Raw genomic sequence first — 20,922 nt, 5'->3', positions numbered from 1 at the left:
CCACTATTCCTTCAAACATACCCATTTTTGCTTTCCGAGATAATGTTTTCGACTTCCACACATTCTTCAACGCTCCCAGAACTTTTGCCCCCTCCCCCACCCTATGATTCACTTCCGCTTCCATGATTCCATCCGCTGCCAGATCCACTCCCAGATATCTAAAACACTTCACTTCCTCAAGTTTTTCTCCCTTCAAACTCACCTCCCAATTGATTTTACCCTCAACCTTACTGTACCTAATAACCTTGCTCTTATTCACATTTACTCTCAGCTTTCTTCTTTGACACACTTTACCAAACTCAGTCACCAGCTTCTGCAGTTTCTCACACGAATCAGCCACCAGCGCTGTATCATCAACGAACAACAACTGACTCACTTCCCAAGCTCTCTCATCCACAACAGACTGCATACTTGCCCCTCTTTCCAAAACTCTTGCATTCACCTCCCTGACAACCCTATCCATAAACAAATTAAACAACCATGGAGACATCACCCACCCCTGCCGCAAACCTGAATTCACTGAGAACCAGTTACTTTCCTCTCTTCCTACACCTACACATGCCTTACATCTTGGTAAAAACTTTTCACTGCTTCTAAGAACTTGCCTCCCACACCATATATTCTTAATACCTTCCACAGAACATTTCTGTCAACTCTATCATATGAGTTCTCCAGATCCATAAATGCTACATACAGATCCAATTGCTTTAATAAGTATTTCTCCTATACATTTTTCAAAGCAAACACCTGATCTACACATCCTCTACCACTTCTGAAATCACATTGCTCTTCCCCAATCTGATGCTTTGTACATACCTTCACCCTCTCATTCAATACCCTCCCATATGATTTCCCAGGAATACTCTACAAACTTATACCTCTGTAATTTGAGCACTCACTCTTATCCCCTTTGCCTTTGTACAATGGCACTATTCAAGCATTCCACTAATCCTTAGGCACCTCACCATGAGTCATACATACATTGAATAATCTTACCAACCAGTCAACAATACAGTCACCCCCTTTTTTAATAAATTCCACTGCAATACCATCCAAACCCGCCGCCTTGCCGGCTTTCATGTTCCGCAAAGCTTTTTCTACCTCTTCTCTGTTTACCAAATCATTCTCCTTAACCCTCTCACTTTGCACACCACCTCGACCAAAACACCCTATATCTGCCACTTTATCATCAAACACATTCAACAAACCTTCAAAATGCTCACTCCATCTCCCTCTCACATCACCACTACTTGCTATCACCTCCCCATTAACCCCCTTCACTGAAGTTCCCATTTGTTCCCTTGTCTTATGCACTTTATTTACCTGCTTCCAAAACATCTTTTTCTTTTCATATATATTCGCCATTTTCCGCATTAGCGAGGTAGTGTTAAGAACAGAGGAGTGAGTCTTTGAGGGAATATCCTCAATTGGCTCCTTTCTCTGTACCTTCTTTTTGGAAATTAAAAACGGAAGGGGAGGATTTCCAGCCCCCCGCTCCCTCCCCTTTTAGTCGCCTTCTACGACACGCAGGGAATACGTGGGAAGTATTCTTCCTCCCTTATCCCCAGGGATATCAAACCAAATTCTATGAAAAGCCTTAGTGTCGATTCCATCTAACATAATCTTAGGGTGTCGTGTAACCTGCCTCATCGTAACGTTAACACAAGGTTCAATGTCTACCTCCTCACCCTCAACAGTTGCTTATCATGTCCAGTTATATTGACATCTTCACTCACGCAAGAATCGAACCCATACATAAAAACGGGATCAATGACGCATCAAACACTCTCTGCTTCACAATGAATGGAACATCATTCTTTTTTTCTTCTGTCGCAATATACAAACTTCAAACCGTGATGTACCTTATTCCTTGCATGGAACTGAACATCTGTGGACACAGAACCATCACTTGTGAACAATGAACACAAATACACATAACTGGCACACTGCTCAAGAAACAATTCGTTCACATGCATCAACCCTGTGTCCCCGTTTTCACCACTGATTATAACAAATTTTCTGTTTGGTTAGTCTTGATTACCATACCATTATCTTGACGGTACTGATAAGCCATCTCTAACTACTTATGTTGTTCCTGCTTAGCGAGAGCAATGCAATATCTTCCATCAAGACTTAAGACGATGCAAGTATTGTCAAAATCCTTCAGGGTGTCATTTTGTCTTTCATCGCTTTTATTACTTCGTCAACAAACAGTACAAATGAGATGAACGAGGCTGGAGAGCCCACAATACGTAGCGGTCATGACTGCAGCGACCACAATACGTGGCGGTCATGACTGCAGAGACCACGATACGTAGCGGTCATGACTGCAGCGACCACAATACATAGCGGTCATGACTGCAGCGACCACAATAGGTTCAGTTTCACGATACACTGACAACATTACTGGGTGTGGTAGTCGGCCCACACCCAACCCAGGTGTTCATCCTCCCTTCGGAGCTGATTGATAAATGGGTATTTGACTTTGGCTGGTGTGTGTGTGTGTGTGTGTGTGTGTGTGTGTGTGTGCATACATGTATAGGAGTAATGACATGATATATGGTCAAGAGACCAGCTAGATCAATAGCAGTGTGTGTGTGTGTGTGTGTGTGTGTGTATGTTTACTGTTTGTGTATTGGGGGTAGAGAGTTTTACCCTCGTGTTGCCCAGTCTCTTGACCATATATCATGTCAAACATCTTTTTATTCTCCCTAAAATATAATGATACTCTCTCACCCCAACTCTCATTTGCCCTCTTTTTCACCTCTTGCACCTTTCTCTTGACCTCCTGCCTCTTTCTTTTATACATCTCCCACTCATTTGCATTATTTCCCTGCAAAAATCATCCCAATGCCTCTCTCTTCTCTTTCACTAATAATCTTATTTCTTCATCCCACCACTCACTACCCTTTCTAATCTGCCCACCTCCCACGCTTCTCATGCCACAAGAATCTTTTGCGCAAACCATCACTGCTTCCCTAAATATTTCCCATTCTTCCCCCACTGCTCTTACCTCCTTTGTTCTCACCTTTTTCCATTCTGTACTCAGTCTCTCCTGGTACTTCCCCACACAAGTCTCCTTCCCAAGCTCACTTACTCTCACCACTCTCTTCACCCCAACATTCTCTCTTCTTTTCTGAAAACCTCTACAAATCTTCACCTTCGCCTCCACAAGATAATGATCAGACATCCCTCCAGTTGCACCTCTCAGCACATTAACATCCAAAAGTCTCTCTTTCGCACACCTGTCAATTAACATGTAATCCAATAACGCTCTCTGGCCATCTCTCCTACTTTCATACGTATACTTATGTATATCTCTCTTTTTAAACCAGGTATTCCCAATCACCAGTCCTTTTTCAGCACATAAATCTACAAGCTCTTCACCATTTCCATTTATAACACTGAACACCCCATGTATACCAATTATTCCCTCAACTGCCACATTACTCACCTTTGCATTCAAATCACCCATCACTATAACCCGGTCTCGTGCATCAAAACTGCTAACACACTCACTCATCTGCTCCCAAAACACTTGCCTCTCATGATCTTTCTTCTCCTGCCCAGGTGCATATGCACCAATAATCACCCATCTCTCTCCATCCACTTTCAGTTTTACTCATATCAATCTAGAGTTTACTTTCTTACACTCTATCACATACTCCCACCACTCCTGTTTCAGGAGTAGTGCTACTCCTTCCCTTGCTCTTGTCCTCTTACTAACCCCTGACTTTACTCCCAAGACATTCTCAAACCACTCTTCCCCTTTACCCTTGAGCTTCGTTTCACTCAGAGTCAAAACATCCAGGTTCCTTTCCTCAAACATACTCCCTATCTCTCCTTTTTTCTCATCTTGGTTACATCCACACACATTTAGACACCCCAATCTGAGACTTCGAGGAGGATGAGCACTCCCTGCATGACTCCTTTTTCTGTTTCCCCTTTTAGAAAGTTAAAATAAAAGGAGGAGAGAGTTTCCAGCCTCCTGCTCCTGTCCCCTTTAGTCGCCTTTTACAACACGTGAGGAATGCGTGGGAAGTATTCTTTCTCCCCTGTCCTAGCTCCTGCTATTTCACCAAAAGGCAGGACTAGCACACATCACTAACTGCAAGAAATCTAGAGTTATGAAGAATGAGTTGTGTGTGTGGTGTTTTCAAGTGCTGTATGGGATAAGGAGAGACTTTATGTTTGGGGACAGAATGCCAGCATTCCACATGTGGGTAAGGCAGAAAGAAAACACAGCTACCTGGGTCAGAGTAGTGTAACTTGACATCCATTTAAGTGCTGGCGATATCTAATTAATTGCTGGCTCGCAATGCAGTCATCACTAACCTTCTGGTACCTAGGTGGGTCGTACTGGTAATATACCTCCCAGGTCAGTGGCTGCCTACCAGCTTCTACCCACCTTCTACACAAAGAACGTTACTTATGGACTTCCATGGTGTACCGGTTAGCATTCCTGACTGTGATGCATTCACAGTCAGGAATGGTCTTAAGAATATATGGTGTGGGAGGTAAGCTGCTAGAAGCAGTGAGAAGGGTGTGTAATGTCACCATGGTTGTTTAATTTGTTTATGGTTTGGGTGGTGAGGGAAGTAAATGCAAGAGTTTTGGAGAAAAGGGCAAGTATGTAGTCTGTTTGGAAGGGAGGGCCAGGGAAGTGAGTCAGTTGTTCGCTGATGATACAATACTCATGGCTGATTTGAGTGAGAAAGTGCAGAAATTGGTAACAGAGTTTGGAAGAGTTTGTGAAAGTTGAGAATAGATGGGAATAAAAGCATGGTTATTAGATCCAGCAGGGTTGTGGGGCACGTTAGTTGGAGTGTAAATTTGAATTTAGAAAAATAAGACAAATTGAAGTTTTTTATGTAACTAGGAGTGAACTAGGCAGCGAATGGAACCATAGAAGTGGAAGTGAGGCACAGGGTGAGAGGAGGGGGTGAAGGTTCTGGGAGCAATGAAGAATGTATGGAGAGAACACTATCTAAGAGAGCAAAAATGAGTGTTTGAAGGTATAGTAGTTACAGTAATGATACATGGTTGTGAAACATTGGCTGTACATAGGGTTGTGCAGAGGAGGGGGATGTATTGGAAATGAAATGTTTGAGGACAATGTGTGGTGTAAAGTGGATTGATCGAGTATGTAATTAAAGGGTTAGAGAGATGTATGGAAATATAGTGTGTGGTCAAGAGGGCATAAGAGGGTGTGTTGAAATGGATTGGACATATGGAGAGAATGAGTGAGGAATGGTTGACAAAAGAGAATATGTGTCATAGGTGAAGGGATCAAGGAGAAATGGAAGACCAAACTGGAGGTGGAAGGATGGAGTGAAAAAGATTTTGAGTGATCGGGGCTTGAACATGCAGGAGTGTGAGAGGTGTTGAAGGAATAGAGTGAATTGGAACGATGTGGTATACTGGGGTCAACGTGCTATCAGTGTACTGAACCAGGGCATATGAAACATCGGGGGTGAACCATGGAAAGGTCTGTGGGGCCTGGATGTGGATAGGGAGTTGTGGTTGTGGTGCATTGCGCATGACAGCTAGAGACTGAGTGTGAATGAATGTGGCCTTTTTTGTCTTGTTTTCCTGGCGCTACCTCGTTGAAGCAGGACACAGTGATGCTGTTTCCTGTGGGGCTGGGTGGTTCCAGAAATGGATGAAGGCAAGCAAGAATGAATATGTACATGTGTTGGTAAGAAGATAGGAGCTAGGGCAAGAGCTAAGGAAGTTGTGGAAATGTGTGATAGAGTGTCAAAGGGCATTATTGGATTATGTGTTAATTGATAATGTAAAAGAAAGACTTGGATGTTAATGTGCTGAGAAGGGCAGCTGGAGGGATGTCTGATCACTATATTGTGGAGGCGAAGGCGAAGAAGAAGTAAATGATGGGGAGCAGAGAGTGGTGAGAGTAAGTCTGCTTGGAAAGGACTCTTGTATAAGGAAGTACTGGGAGAGATTGAGTGTAGAATGGCAAAAGGTGAGAGCAAATGACATGAGGGGAGTGGGTGAGGAATGGGATGTATTTAGGGAAGCAGTGATGGTACGTACAAGAGATGCATGTGGCATGAGAAAGGTGGGAGGTGGGCAGATTAGAAAGGGTAGTCAGTGGTGGGATGAAGAAGTAAAGTTGTTAGTGAAAGAGAAAAGAGAGGCATTTGAACGATACTCACAAGGAAGGAGTGTAAGTGACGGGGAGGTGTATAAAGGAAAAAGGCAAGAGGCCAAGAGAAAGGTGCAAGGGTTGAAAAAGAGGACAAATGAGAGTTGGGGTGAGAGAGTCTCATTAAACTTTAGGGAGAATATACAGATGCTTTGGAAGGAAGTGAATAACTTGTGTAAGACAAGAGAAGAAATGGGTACATCAGTGAAGGGAGCAAGGGGTGGTAGTAACAGGTAGTGATGAAGTGAGAAGGAGATGAAGCGAGTATTTTGAAGGTTTGTTGAATGTGTTTGATGATAGAGTGGCAGATGTAGGGTGTTTTGGTCGGGATGGCGTGCGAATTGAGAGGGTGAGGGAGAATGGTTTGGTTAAGAGAGATGAAGTAGTGAAAGCTTTGTGGAAGACGAAATCTGGAAAGGCAGCAGGTTTAGGTGGTATTACAGTAGAATTTATTAAGAAAGGGGATGACTTGTGTTCTTGATTGGTTGGTAAGGTTATTTATTTTATGTATGGATCATGGTGAAGTGCCTGAGGATTGGCAGAATGCATGCATAGTGCCATTGTACAAAGGGAAAGGGGATAAAGGTGAAGTGAGTCACTGGGTGGGGGAGGGGATAAAGGTTTTGGGAGTGATGAAGAATACGTAGAAGGAGAGAACGTTATCTTGGAGAGCAAAAATGTGTATGTTTGAACGAATAGTAGTTCCATCAACATTATATGGATGTGAGGCATGGGCTATGGATAAGGTTGTACAGAAGAGGGTGGAAGTGTTGAAAATGAAATGTTTGAGGACATACTATGGTGTGAGGTGGTTTGATTAAGTAATGAATGGTTAAGAGAGATGTATGGAAATAAAAAGAGGGTGGTTGAGAGAGCAGAAGAGGGTGTGTTGGAGTGGTTTGGACATATGGAGAGAATGAGTGAGGAAAGATTGGCAAAGACGACATAGGTGTCAGAGGTGGAAGGAACAAGGAGAAGCAGGAAACTGTATTGGAGGTGGAAGGATGGAGTGAAATAGATTCTAAGTGATCAGGGCCTGAAGATACAGGAGGGTGAAAGGCATGCAAAGAATAGCGAATTGGAATTATGTGGTATGATGGGGTCAATGTGTTGTCAGTAGACTGAACCAGGGCATGTGAAACATCTGGGATAGACCACGGAAAGGTCTGTGGGGACTGGATGTGGATAGAGAGCTTTGTTTCGGTGCATTACACATAACAGCTGGAGACTGAATGTGAACGAATGTGGCCTTTTTTGTCTGTTTTCCTGATGCCACCTTGCTGAAGCAGGGGGTAGCGATGCTGGTTTCTTTGGGGCGGAGTGACGCCAGGAATGAATGAAGGCAGGTAAGTATGAATATGTACAAGTGTTTATATATATATATATATATATATATATATATATATATATATATATATATATATATATATATATATATATATATATATATGTAAATGTGAATAAGAGCAAGGTTATTAGGTACAGTAGGGTTGAGGGTCAAGTAAATTGGGAGGTGAGTTTGAATGGAGAAAAACTGGAGGAAGTGAAGTGTTTTAGATATCTGGGAGTGGATCTGGCAGCGGATGGAACCATGGAAGCAGAAGTGGACCATAGGGTGGGGGAGGGGGCGAAAATTCTGGGAGCCTTGAAGAATGTGTGGAAGTCGAGAACATTATCTCGGAAAGCAAAAATGGGTATGTTTGAAGGAATAGTGGTTCCAACAATGTTGTATGGTTGCGAGGCGTGGGCTATGGATAGAGTTGTGCGCAGGAGGATGGATGTGCTGGAAATGAGATGTCTGAGGACAATGTGTGGTGTGAGGTGGTTTGATCGAGTAAGTAACGTAAGGGTGAGAGAGATATGTGGAAATAAAAAGAGCGTGGTTGAGAGAGCAGAAGAGGGTGTTTTGAAATGGTTTGGGCACATGGAGAGAATGAGTGAGGAAAGGTTGACCAAGAGGATATATGTGTCGGAGGTGGAGGGAACGAGGAGAAGAGGGAGACCAAATTGGAGGTGGAAAGATGGAGTGAAAAAGATTTTGTGTGATCGGGGCCTGAACTTGCAGGAGGGTGAAAGGAGGGCAAGGAATAGAGTGAATTGGAGCAATGTGGTATACCGGGGTTGACGTGCTGTCAGTGGATTGAATCAAGACATGTGAAGCGTCTGGGGTAAACCATGGAAAGCTGTGTAGGTATGTATATTTGCGTGTGTGGACGTATGTATATACATGTGTATGGGGGGGGGGTTGGGCCATTTCTTTCGTCTGTTTCCTTGCGCTACCTCGCAAACGCGGGAGACAGCGACAAAGTATAAAAAAAAAAAAAAAAAAAAAAAATATATATATATATATATATATATATATATATATATATATATATATATATATATATATATATAAATATATAAGGAGGTGGAAGGATGGAGTGAAATGGATTCTAAGTGATCAGGGCCTGAAGATACAGGAGGGTGAAAGGCATGCAAAGAATAGCGAATTGGAATTATGTGGTATAATGGGGTCAATGTGTTGTCAGTAGACTGAACCAGGGCATGTGAAATATCTGGGGTAGACCACGGAAAGGTCTGTGGGGACTGGATGTGGATAGAGAGCTTTGTTTCGGTGCATTACACATAACAGCTGGAGACTGAATGTGAACGAATGTGGCCTTTTTTGTCTGTTTTCCTGATGCCACCTTGCTGAAGCAGGAGGTAGCGATGCTGTTTTCATTGGGGCGGAGTGACGCCAGGAATGAATGAAGGCAGGTAAGTATGAATATGTACAAGTGTTTATATATATATATATATATGTCTGTATCCTCCTCGAAGGCTCAGATTGGGGTATAAATAAGTATACGTATGTAAGTAGGAGAGATGGCCAGAGAGCATTATTGGATTACGTGTTAATTGATAGGCACGCGAAAGAGAGACTTTTGGATGTTAATGTGCTGAGAGGTGCAACTGGAGGGATGTCTGATCATTATCTTGTGGTGGCGAAGGTGAAGATGTGTAGAGGTTTTCAGAAAAGAAGAGAGAATGTTGGGGTGAAGAGAGTGGTGAGAGTAAGTGAGCTTGGGAACGAGACTTGTGTGAGGAAGTACCAGGAGAGACTGAGTACAGAATGGAAAAAGGTGAGAACAAAGGACATAAGGGGAGTAGGGGAGGAATTGGATGTATTTAGGGAAGCAGTGGTGGCTTGTGCAAAAGATGCTTGTGGCATGAGAAGGATGGAAGGTGGGCAGATTAGAAAGGGTAGTGAGTGGTGGGATGAAGAAGTAAGATTATTAGTGAAAGGGAAGAGAGAGGCATTTGGATGATTTTTGCAGGGAAATAATGCAAATGAGTGGGAGATGTATAAAAGAAAGAGGCAGGAGGGCAAGAGAAAGGTGCAAGAGGTGAAAAAGAGGGCAAATGAGAGTTGGGGTGAGAGAGTATCATTGAATTTTAGGGAGAATAAAAAGATGTTTTGGAAGGAGGTCAATAAAGTGTGTAAGATAAGGGAGCAAATGGGAACTTCAGTGAAGGGGGCTAATGAGGAGGTGATAACAAGTAGTGGTGATGTGAGAAGGAGATGGAGTGAGTACTTTGAAGGTTTGTTGAATGTTTGATGATAGAGTGGCAGATATAGGGTGTTTTGGTCGAGGTGGTGTGCAAAGTGAGAGGGTTAGGGAGAATGATTTGGTAAACAAAGAAGAGGTAGTAAAAGCTTTGCAGAAGATGAAAGCCGGCAAGGCGGCAGGTTTGGATGGTATTGCAGTGGAATTTATAAAAAAAAAGCGGTGACTGTATTGTTGCCTGGTTGGTAAGGTTATTTAATGTATGTATGACTCATAGTGAGGTGCCCGAGGACTGGCAGGATGCTTGCATAGTGCCATTGTACAAAGGCAAAGGGGATAAGAGTGAGTGTTCAAACCACAGAGGTATAAGTTTTTTGAGTATTCCCTGGAAATTATATGGGAGGGTATTGATTGAGAGGGTGAAGGCACGCACATAGCATCAGATTGGGGAAGAGCAGTGTGGTTTCAGAAGTGGTAGAGGATGTGTGGATCAGGTGTTTGCTTTGAAAAATGTATGTGAGAAATACATAGAAAAGCAAATGGATTTGTATGTCGCATTTATGGATCTGGAGGAGGCATATTATAGAGTTGATAGAGATGCTCTGTGGAAGGTATTAAGAATATATGGCATGGGAGGCAAGTTGTTAGAAGTAGTGAAAAGTTTTTATCGAGGATGTAAGGCATGTGTAGGTGTAGGAAGAGAGGAAAGTGATTGGTTCTCATTGAATGTTGGATTGCAGCAGGGATGGGTGATGTCTATATGGTTGTTTAATTTGTTCATGGATGGGGTTGTTAGGGAGGTGAATGCAAGAGTTTTGGAAATAGGGGCGAGTATGCTGTCATTTGTAGATGAGAGAGCTTGGGAAGTGAGTCAGTTGTTGTTTGCTGATGATACAGCACTGGTGGCTGATTCGTGTGAGAAACTACAGAAGCTGGTGACTGAGTTTGATAAAGTGTGCGAAAGAAGAAAGTTGAGAGTAAATGTGAATAAGAGCAAGGTTATTAGGTACAGTATGGTTGAGGGACAGGTCAATTGAGGGATAAGTTTGAATGGAGAAAAACTGGAGGAAGTGAAGTGTTTTAGATATCTTGGAGTGGATTTGGCAGTGGATGGAACCATGGAAGCATAATTGAGTCATAGGTTGGGGGAGGGGGCAAAAGTTCTGGGAGCATTGAAAAATGTGTGGAAAGAAAGAACATTATATCAGAAAGCAAAAATGGGTATGTTTGAAGGAATAGTGTTTCCAACAATGTTATATGGTTGCGGGGCGTGGGCTGTAGATAGAGTTGTACGGAGGAGGGTGGATGTGCTGGAAATGAGATGTTCGAGAACAATATGTGGTGTGAGGTGGTTTGATCGAGTAAGTAATGAAAGGGTAAGAGAGATGTGTGGAAATGAAAAGAGTGTGGTTAAGAGAGCAGAAGAGGGTGTTTTGAAATGGTTTGGTCACATGGAGAGAATGAGTGAGGAAAGATTGACAAAGAGGATATATGTATCAGAGGTGGAGGTGGAGGGAACAAGGAGAAGTGGGAGACCAAATTAGGAGTGGAAAGATTGAGTGAAAAGGATTTTGAGTGATCGGGGCCTGAACATGCAGGAGGGTGAAAGGTGTGCAAGGAATAGAGTGAATTGGAACGATGTGGTATACCAGTGTCGACGTCCTGTCAGTGGATTGAACCAGGGCATGTGAAGCGTCTGGGGTAAACCATGGAAAGTTTTGAGGGGCCTGGATGTGGAAAGGGAGCTGTGGTTTCAGTGCATTTTCCATGACAGCTAGAGACTGAGTGTGAACAAATGGGGCCTTTGTTGTCTTCTCCTAGCGCTTCCTTGAGCACATGCGGGGGAAGGGATTTTCATTTCATGTGTGGCGGATTGGCGACGGGAATGAATAAGGGCAGACAGTATGAATTATGTACTTGTGTATATATGTATATGTCTGTGTGTGTATGTATATGTATACATTGAGATGTATAGGTATGTATATATGCGTGTGTGGACGTGTATGTATATACATGTGTATGTGGGTAGGTTGGGCCGTTCTTTCGTCTGTTTCCTTGGGCTACCTCGCTAACGTGGGAGACAGCGACAAAGTATGATAAATGAATATATGTGTATGTGTGTATATGTGCGTATATAGGCGTTTATGTATATAAACAGAATGGAAAAAGGTGAGAACAATGGAAGTAAGGGGAGTGGGGGAGGAATGGGATGTATTTAGGGAATCAGTGATGGATTGTGCAAAAGATGCTTGTGGCATGAGAAGAGTGGGAGGTGGGTTGATTAGAAGGGTAGTGAGTGGTGGGATGAAGAAGTTAGATTATTAGTGAAAGAGAAGAGAGAGGCATTTGGACGATTTTTGCAGGGAAAAAATGAAAGTGAGTGGGAGATGTATAAAAGAAAGAGACAGGAGGCCAAGAGAAAGGTGCAAGAGGTGAAAAAGAGGTCAAATGAGAGTTGGGGTGAGAGAGTATCATTAAATTTTAGGGAGAATAAAAAGATGTTCTGGAAGGAGGTAAATAAAGTGCGTAAGACAAGGGAGCAAATGGGAACTTCAGTGAAGGGCGCTAATGGGGAGGTGATAACAAGTAGTGGTGATATGAGAAGGAGATGGAGTGAGTATTTTGAAGGTTTGTTGAATGTGTTTGATGATAGAGTGGCAGATATAGGGTGTTTTGGTCGAGGTGGTGTGCAAAGTGAGAGGGTTAGGGAAAATGATTTGGTAAACAGAGAAGAGGTAGTAAAAGCTTTGTGGAAGATGAAAGCCGGCAAGGCAGCAGGTTTGGATGGTATTGCAGTGGAATTTATTAAAAAAGGGGGTGACTGTATTATTGACTGGTTGGTAAGGTTATTTAATGTATGTATGACTCATGGTGAGGTGCCTGAAGATTGGCGGAATGCGTGCATAGTGCCATTGTACAAAGGCAAAGGGGATAAGAGTGAGTGCTCAAATTACAGAGGTATAAGTTTTTTGAGTATTCCTGGTAAGTTATATGGGAGGGTATTGATTGAGAGGGTGAAGGCATGTACAGAGCATCAGATTGGGGAAGAACAGTGTGGTTTCAGAAGTGGTAGAGGATGTGTGGATCAGGTGTTTGCTTTGAAGAATGTATGTGAGAAATACTTAGAAAAGCAAATGGATTTGTATGTAGCATTTATGGATCTGGAGAAGGCATATGATAGAGTTGATAGAGATGCTCTGTGGAAGGTATTAAGAATATATGGTGTGGGAGGCAAGTTGTTAGAAGCAGTGAAAAGTTTTTATCGAGGATGTAAGGCATGTGTACGTGTAGGAATAGAGGAAAGTGATTGGTTCTCAGTGAATGTAGGTTTGCGGCAGGGGTGTGTGATGTCTCCATGGTTGTTTAATTTGTTTATGGATGGGGTTGTTAGGGAGGTGAATGCAAGAGTTTTGGAAAGAGGGGCAAGTATGAAGTCTGTTGGGGATGAGAGAGCTTGGGAAGTGAGTCAGTTGTTGTTCGCTGATGATACAGCGCTGGTGGCTGATTCATGTGAGAAACTGCAGAAGCTGGTGACTGAGTTTGGTAAAGTGTGTGAAAGAAGAAAGTTAAGAGTAAATGTGAATAAGAGCAAGGTTATTAGGTACAGTAGGGTTGAGGGCCAAGTCAATTGGGAGGTGAGTTTGAATGGAGAAAAACTGGAGGAAGTAAAGTGTTTTAGATATCTGGGAGTGGATCTGGCAGCGGATGGAACCATGGAAGCGGAAGTGGATCATAGGGTGGGGGCGAAAATCCTGGGAGCCTTGAAGAATGTGTGGAAGTCGAGAACATTATCTCGTAAAGCAAAAATGGGTATGTTTGAAGGAATAGTGGTTCCAACAATGTTGTATGGTTGCGAGGCGTGGGCTATGGATAGAGTTGTGCGCAGGAGGGTGGATGTGCTGGAAATGAGATGTTTGAGGACAATGTGTGGTGTGAGGTGGTTTGATCGAGTAAGTAACGTAAGGGTATGAGAGATGTGTGGAAATAAAAAGAGCGTGGTTGAGAGAGCAGAAGAGGGTGTTTTGAAATGGTTTGGGCACATGGAGAGAATGAGTGAGGAAAGATTGACCAAGAGGATATATGTGTCGGAGGTGGAGGGAACGAGGAGAAGTGGGAGACCAAATTGGAGGTGGAAAGATGGAGTGAAAAAGATTTTGTGTGATTGGGGCCTGAACATGCAGGAGGGGAAAGGCGGGCAAGGAATAGAGTGAATTGGAGCGATGTGGTATACCGGGGTTGACGTGCTGTCAGTGGATTAAATCAGGGCATGTGAAGCGTCTGGGGTAAACCATGGAAAGCTGTGTAGGTATGTATATTTGCGTGTGTGGACGTATGTATATACATGTGTATGGGGGTGGGTTGGGCCATATCTTTCGTCTGTTTCCTTGTGCTACCTCGCAAACTCGGGAGACAGCGAAAAAAAAATGTATATATATGTGTGTATATGAATGGATGGGCCATTCTTCATTTGTTTCCTGGTGCTACCTTGCAGACGTGGGAGATGGCGATTAAGTATAATGAATGGCAGAAATATATTTATTGTTTCATGGAGGTAATTACATGGTGTGAGGTGAACTGAAAATTGTCCATCTCAACGACATGGAAGGTACATGAAGCAGATTTTAAGGGATTTCCTTCTAAAGGAAAAAATGTTAGAGAAGTAGTGAGAGAGGAGACAACAGGGACCTTTGTAGTGGGCTTTTCTGGAAGCAGTACACCATAGTGTTTCAAATTTGGCAGCCTTGAGGTAGAGCTCCAGTTAGATTTTGAAGGTTTGGATTATGGGTATTGGCAGTTTCAAGGGAGGAAATGCTGCCAGTTTTTGGAATTCTTGTGGCAAAGGGGACTTGATAGGAGATTTGATAGATTAAACTTAGCTACAGAGTTTTCCCAGTGAATGAGTTTATATAAGTTTTGAATGAAATTATAGTTAGTGTCATATGCTTTACTGGAAAAAATCCTTCATTGTTTCCAGTTCCTAAATATACATGTTGAGTAGACTCATTATGTGGAAATAGTGGATGGGAACATTAGGTAAGAGCCTCTGGAAACACTGCTCTTGAGTTGCCCTCTGCCAGGGGCCAGTTTAAGGTAAGGCACTAAAGGCAAAGAGTGGCTTTGGAGTTCACCAGTTATGTAAACTCTTTTGCGACAGTCACCCTTTTAAGGGAGTTCCTGAAGGGAACGGGCATTAGAAGTATTGATAGGTACATAGATATATTGGATAATGTAGTGATAGGTGATTATTTGATTTAAGTGCAGAAGTTGGTACCTGGCTCAGTTGAGGTTGACGGTGAGTAAGCATGTCATCTTGCTTTAAAGAAGTTTGTACCTGTGGAGGGGCAGAAGACAGTTCTTACATTTCATCAGTCTTAGGAGCTGGTCTGGATATGCCCTTGAAGGATCATAGAAACTCTGCACAGGCTTTTTAGCAGCAGGCCAGGTGGTTGGAATTTCTCTTATTTGGGTTTGTATAAGGTATTAATGACTCAGTTCTTACGTGTTGATTCTATTCTGGTTCTTATCTTCCTTGTCAAGGCCCACCATATACCCATGATCACCAGTTCCTCTTTGCCTGTGGAGGAAGTCCCTGTCTTGCTGATCTTTCCCCTGAGTTACTGTTTCCTGATTAGTAGTGTCAGTGAGGTTGTTCAGCAATGTAACAAAATCTCTTGAAAGCTGTGTTGCAGTTCTTTTCCTGTTTTCTACAGCAGGTATTTTTCAACAAACTTTTCATCCTTCTTCATAGTGAGGGATTTGTGACTTGTAGCTGTCTTTGCTTGTTCCCAGATGTTTAAAAGCTTGTTGGCTTCAAGGTTGTTAGATTTTTTTGAAGTTTGCATTGTCTATTGGAGGTGAAAGAATGAGACTAATAATGTGTCTTTCTGTAGTGCCAGTTTAGGAAAGGAAAGATATGAGGAAGGAATCCCCACTAGCCAAACAATTTTATAGCTCCTAGATGCCATGACAGGTCTGTAAGGGCATGGATGCTAGTAGATGTAAGATGCTTATACGGGGAGGGTTATGGAAGCACTACCAGGTGCATTTATAGAGAGTATGTAAGGCATGTGTACGTGTAGGAAGAGAGGAAAGTGATTGGTTCTCAGTAAATGTAGGTTTGCGGCAGGGGTGTATGATGTCTCCATGGTTGTTTAATTTGTTTATGGTTGTGGTTGTTAGGGAGGTGAATGCAAGAGTTTTGGAAAGAGGGGCAAGTATGAAGTCTGTTGTGAATGAGAGAACTTGGGAAGTGAGTCAGTTTTTGTGCGCTGATGGTACAGCGCTGGTGGCTGATTCATGTGAGAAACTGCAGAAGCAGGTGACTGAGTTTGGTAAAGTGTGTGAAAGAAGAAAGTTAAGAGTAAATGTGAATAAGTGCAAGGTTATTAGGTACAGTAGGGTTGAGGGTCAAGTCAATTGGGAGGTAAGTTTGAATGGAGAAAAACTGGAGGAAGTGAAGTGTTTTAGATATCTGGGAGTGGATCTGGCAGCAGATGGAACCATGGAAGCGGAAGTGAATCATAGGGTGGGGGCGAAAATCCTGGGAGCCTTGAAGAATGTGTGGAAGTCGAGAACATTATCTCGGAAAGCAAAAATGGGTATGTTTGAAGGAATAGTGGTTCCAAGAATGTTGTATGGTTGCGAGGCGTGGGCTATGGATAGAGTTGTGCGCAGGAGGGTGGATGTGCTGGAAATGAGATGTTTGAGGACAATGTGTGGTGTGAGGTGGTTTGATCAAGTAAGTAATGTAAGGGTAAGAGAGATGTGTGGAAATAAAAAGAGCGTGGTTGAGAGAGCAGAAGAGGGTGTTTTGAAATGGTTTGGGCACATGGAGAGAATGAGTGAGGAAAGATTGACCAAGAGGATATATGTGTCAGAGGTGGAGGGAATGAGGAGAAGAGGGAGACCAAATTGGAGGTGGAAAGATGGAGTGAAAAAGATTTTGTGTGATCGGGGCCTGAACGTGCAGGAGTGTGAAAGGCGGGCAAGGAATAGAGTGAATTGGATCGATGTGGTATACCGGGGTTGACGTGCTGTCACTGGATTAAATCAGGGCATGTGAAGCGTCTGGGGTAAACCATGGAAAGCTCTGTGGGGCCTGGATGTGGAAAGGGAGCTGTGGTTTCGGGCATTATTGCATGACAGCTAGAGACTGAGTGTGAATGAGTGGGGCCTTTGTTGTCTTTTCCTGGTGCTACCTCGCACACATGAGGAGGGAGGGGGATGGTATTCCATGTGTGGCGAGGTGGCGATGGGAATGAATAGGGGCAGACAGTGTGAATTGTGTGCATAGGTGTATATGTATGTGTCTGTGTGTATATATATGTGTACATTGAGATGTATAGGTGTGTATATTTGTGTGTGTGGACGTGTATGTATATACATTGTGTATGGGGGTGGGTTGGGCCATTTCTTCCGTCTGTTTCCTTGCGCTACCTCGCAAGTGCGGGAGACAGCAACAAAGCAAAAATAAAAAAAAAAAATTTGGTAAAGAGGATAGTTTATATAAGGGGTAAAACCATTAGAGCTTTGAACATCCTGTAAACTTGGAACAAATCAAAATTCTTCAGGCATAGATTTATGTTAAAGTGGAACAGATGTGCAAAGTGTCTGACCTTGTAACTACACATTCACGAATCCCCATATGATATGCACACCCTACTCTTTATAGTTACCACAACTGTATCTCCTCATTAAGTCTGGTTTTCTCTGTGTTCTTATGTTCTTAGTAACAGCATAATCAAATTCAAGCACTGCATGATCTTTTTTTTTACAGGTGGGATATCACATCAGATATTTTATATTTCCTTGTCAGATGTAAAGATATGATCTCATTCTGATGGTGTATCAGCCTTTCTAATTCTGGTGTGCTCATTTATATGTTGGAACAGGAAATTTCCTGGTACACATTCTAAGAGTTTGTATCTTCTTGACTCTGTCTCCATGTGAAACTGTTTTCAGTAATTTTGTCGTCAAAATCCTCCATATCATATCTGAGAAGGACATATCTCAGTGCCTCCAACATCATCTACTTTTTTAATTTTCATTCAGTTTGTGAACTGGTTCATTAAAACTCTATGGAAGATCATAAATTATCATCACCATTATGCATGTTTTTCCTTTTGTGTGTATATATGTATTTATGTATGTATGTACCTTACCTTCCTGCTACAGGTTCCCCTTTCCATGGGGCTGCTGCAGCACTCTGGAAGCCAGCCCCATACACTAGGTGAGACCACAGGTCAAGAAGTGTGGCTATAATGTGTGTATGTCTGTATGGGATAAGCATAGAATTAAATCCTCAGTATGGAAGTTGTATCTTGAACATGATTGGTCTCATGTTGTTGAACTGGCGTTTGTAATGTTGGAGAGTTGGATGATTTCCAGAATGCAGATGAGAAAGTATATTTACACACGTATGTATGTAAAGTAGATCAAGTATTCATTACCTAGTTATAACTTGACCATTAAGAAATTTTGATGTGTGATCTGATATTTCACATATGAGGAGATTAATTATGTAATTTGTACTATCTTTACAGAAAATTCCATTAAGTATAGGAAACTTAAGGAAGCTTCGAGTATTGGACCTGGAAGAGAACCGTTTGGAAGGGCTGCCACCTGAGATTGGTTTCCTGAAGGATCTCCAGAAACTTATAGTCCAATCTAATCAGTTATCAGCTCTACCCCGTGCAATTGGGTGAGTAATTTTTTTTATTGTTTTTCATACTTGATTACCATTTCCTGTGTTAGTAAAGTAGCACCAGAAACAGATGGAGAAAGGCTGCATCCACTCATATCCATTCTCTATCTGTCATGTTAAATGTAATAAAACCACAGCTCCCTACCCACATCCAGGCCTTACTCATGACATGCCACTGGTAGAGCACAACTCGAGTACAGCGTTTTTCAGAGACTCCTACCTAATGTATCTCCTGACCACTATTGCCTAAGATTCCTGCCTAAAGTTCTAACCTACTACTTATACCTAATACTCCTGTATACTATTCCTACTTAGGGATATTTGATGATATGAATAACAAGTTCAAAAGTGTTTTCACGATGGAAAGCACTGGAGCTCATATACCAGTGGTATGGAATAGAGGGAAGGTTTTAAAAAACTTTGAACCAGTGTATGTGAAGCAACCAGGGAAAACAATGGATAGGTCTGTGAGGCCTGATGTTGATAGAAGCTGTGGTTTTGGTGTATTACATATGATAGCACCTCAGTAATATAGGAAACAGCAAACAAGTGCGGAATAAAAAGAAAGATCTAGAAGAGATATTAACAGAATATTAAAAGGACTTGACCCATTTAAGGTTTGTGTTCCTGATGAAATTTCAGCACAGGTGCTGAAAATTTGTCCTTATATGCTAAGATAACCTCTTAAAAGACTTCTCAAGACATCACTGGAGAGAGGCATAGTGCCAAGGGAATGAAAAAGGGCAAACATCGTACCTAACAATAAGAAAGGAAACCAGGAACAAGCAGTAAACCACAGACCAGTTGCCGATGACTCCAGTGGAGAAAGTACCAAGTGAGAAACAACGTGATTTTAGGGAAATTAACAGTCCTTCTGGATTTCTACAAAAGAGTGAGTTCTGTCTTAAACAAAATGGAAAGCTGTGTGCATTGATTATATCCAAACTGCCAGAAAGCATTTTACCCTACTGCACAGGTGATTGATTAAGAAGATTGATCACCAGGCATGAAAATGGAAAATTCCATGCTAGCTGAAGTGAGCCATTGGATGGATGAGCGGTCAAAGGTCCTGAGTGCATTGAGGAATATATGAAAAGAGGTCACTGTCTTTAAAGGCAATTATGGATATGTTTGATGGTATAGTCATCCCATCAGTACTGGAAGGATGTGAGGCATGGGTGATAAACAGAAATATAGAGAAGAGGGTTGATGTGTTGGAAATGAATTATTTGAAAACAGTGTATGAAGTGAGGAGGGTTGACTGAATAAGAAATGAAAGGGTAGGAGAGCGTTGGGATACGAGGAGTATGTATGAAGATGCTGAGGAAGGTGTACTGAAAAGATTGGACATATGTAAAGGATGAATAAGGAGAGAATACCTAAATGGGTAAACTTGATGGAAGCAAAGGGAACATGGAAAATGAGTAACCAAGGAGGAGGTGGAAGGATAGTGTGAAAAATGCTTTAAGGGATTATGTCTTTGAACATTTGGGAGGATATTAGGTTTGCAAGGGATATAATGCATTGGAACAATGCATTATACAGGGATGATGTGCTGTCATTAGGTTAAACCATAGCATGTGAAGTTGTTTGAGGAAATCACAGAAAGGCCTATGGGGCCTAATCTTGGATTGGAGGGCTCTGGTTGTAGTGCATATTAATGACAGCTAGAGAGCTTATTTAAGGGACTGAGACCATTTATATATTTTTGGTGATACTTTCTTAACTCTGTGGAAGGTATTAAGAATATATGGTGTGGGAGGCAAGTTGTGAGAAATAGTGAAAAGTGTTTATCGAGGATGTAAGGCATGTGTGCAAGTGGGAAGAGAGGAAAGTGATTGGTTCTCAGTGAATGTCGGTTTGCTGCACAGGTGCGTGATGTCTCCATGGTTGTTTAATTTGTTTTTGGATGGGATTGTTAGGGAGGTGAATGCAAGAATTTTAGAGGCACAAATACGCAGTCTGTTGTGGATGAGAGGGCTTGGGAAGTGAGTCAGTTGTTGTTTGCTGATGATCCAGCACTGGTGGCTGATTCAGGTGAGAAACTGCAGAAACTGGTGACAGTTTGGTAAAGTGTGTGAAGCAAGAAAGCTGAGAGTAAATGTGAATAAGAGCAAGATCATTATGTACAGTAGGGTTGAGGGTCAAGTCAGTTGGGAGGTAAGTTTGAATGGAGAAAAACTGGAGGAAGTGGAGTGTTTTAGATATCTGGGAATGGATTTGGCAGCAGATGGAACCATGGAAGCGGAAGTGAGTCACAGGGTGGGGGATGGGGCAAAAGTTCTGGAAGTGTTGAAAAATGTGTGAAAAGAAAGAACATTATATCAGAAAGCAAAAATGGGTATGTTTGGAGGAATAGTGGTTCCAACAATGTTATATGGTTGCGAGGCGTGGGCTAGAGTTGTGCGGAGGAGGGTGGATGTGCCAGAACTGAGATGTTTGAGGACAGTATATGGTGTGAGGTGGTTTGATCGAGTAAGTAATGAAAGGGTAAGAGAGGT

General features: G+C 42.4%; 1 protein-coding gene across 3 annotated transcripts in view; it reads left to right on the top strand.

Moving 5' to 3' along the window:
* Positions 1-20,922, top strand: part of Sur-8 (leucine-rich repeat protein shoc-2) — a 203,127-nt gene that overhangs the window by 162,221 nt on the left and 19,984 nt on the right. For all 3 annotated transcript variants that reach the window (XM_071693535.1, XM_071693536.1, XM_071693538.1), the window contains one exon: positions 18,261-18,418. In XM_071693535.1, coding sequence (XP_071549636.1) covers positions 18,261-18,418 — 158 coding nt within the window. The remainder of the gene's footprint in view (positions 1-18,260; positions 18,419-20,922) is intronic.

This window comes from Panulirus ornatus, chromosome 55 (assembly GCF_036320965.1).
Source record: "Panulirus ornatus isolate Po-2019 chromosome 55, ASM3632096v1, whole genome shotgun sequence".
NCBI classification, from domain to species: domain Eukaryota; kingdom Metazoa; phylum Arthropoda; class Malacostraca; order Decapoda; family Palinuridae; genus Panulirus; species Panulirus ornatus.
Note: the sequence above shows the minus strand (reverse complement) of the source record. Positions and strands in the feature narration are given on the sequence as shown.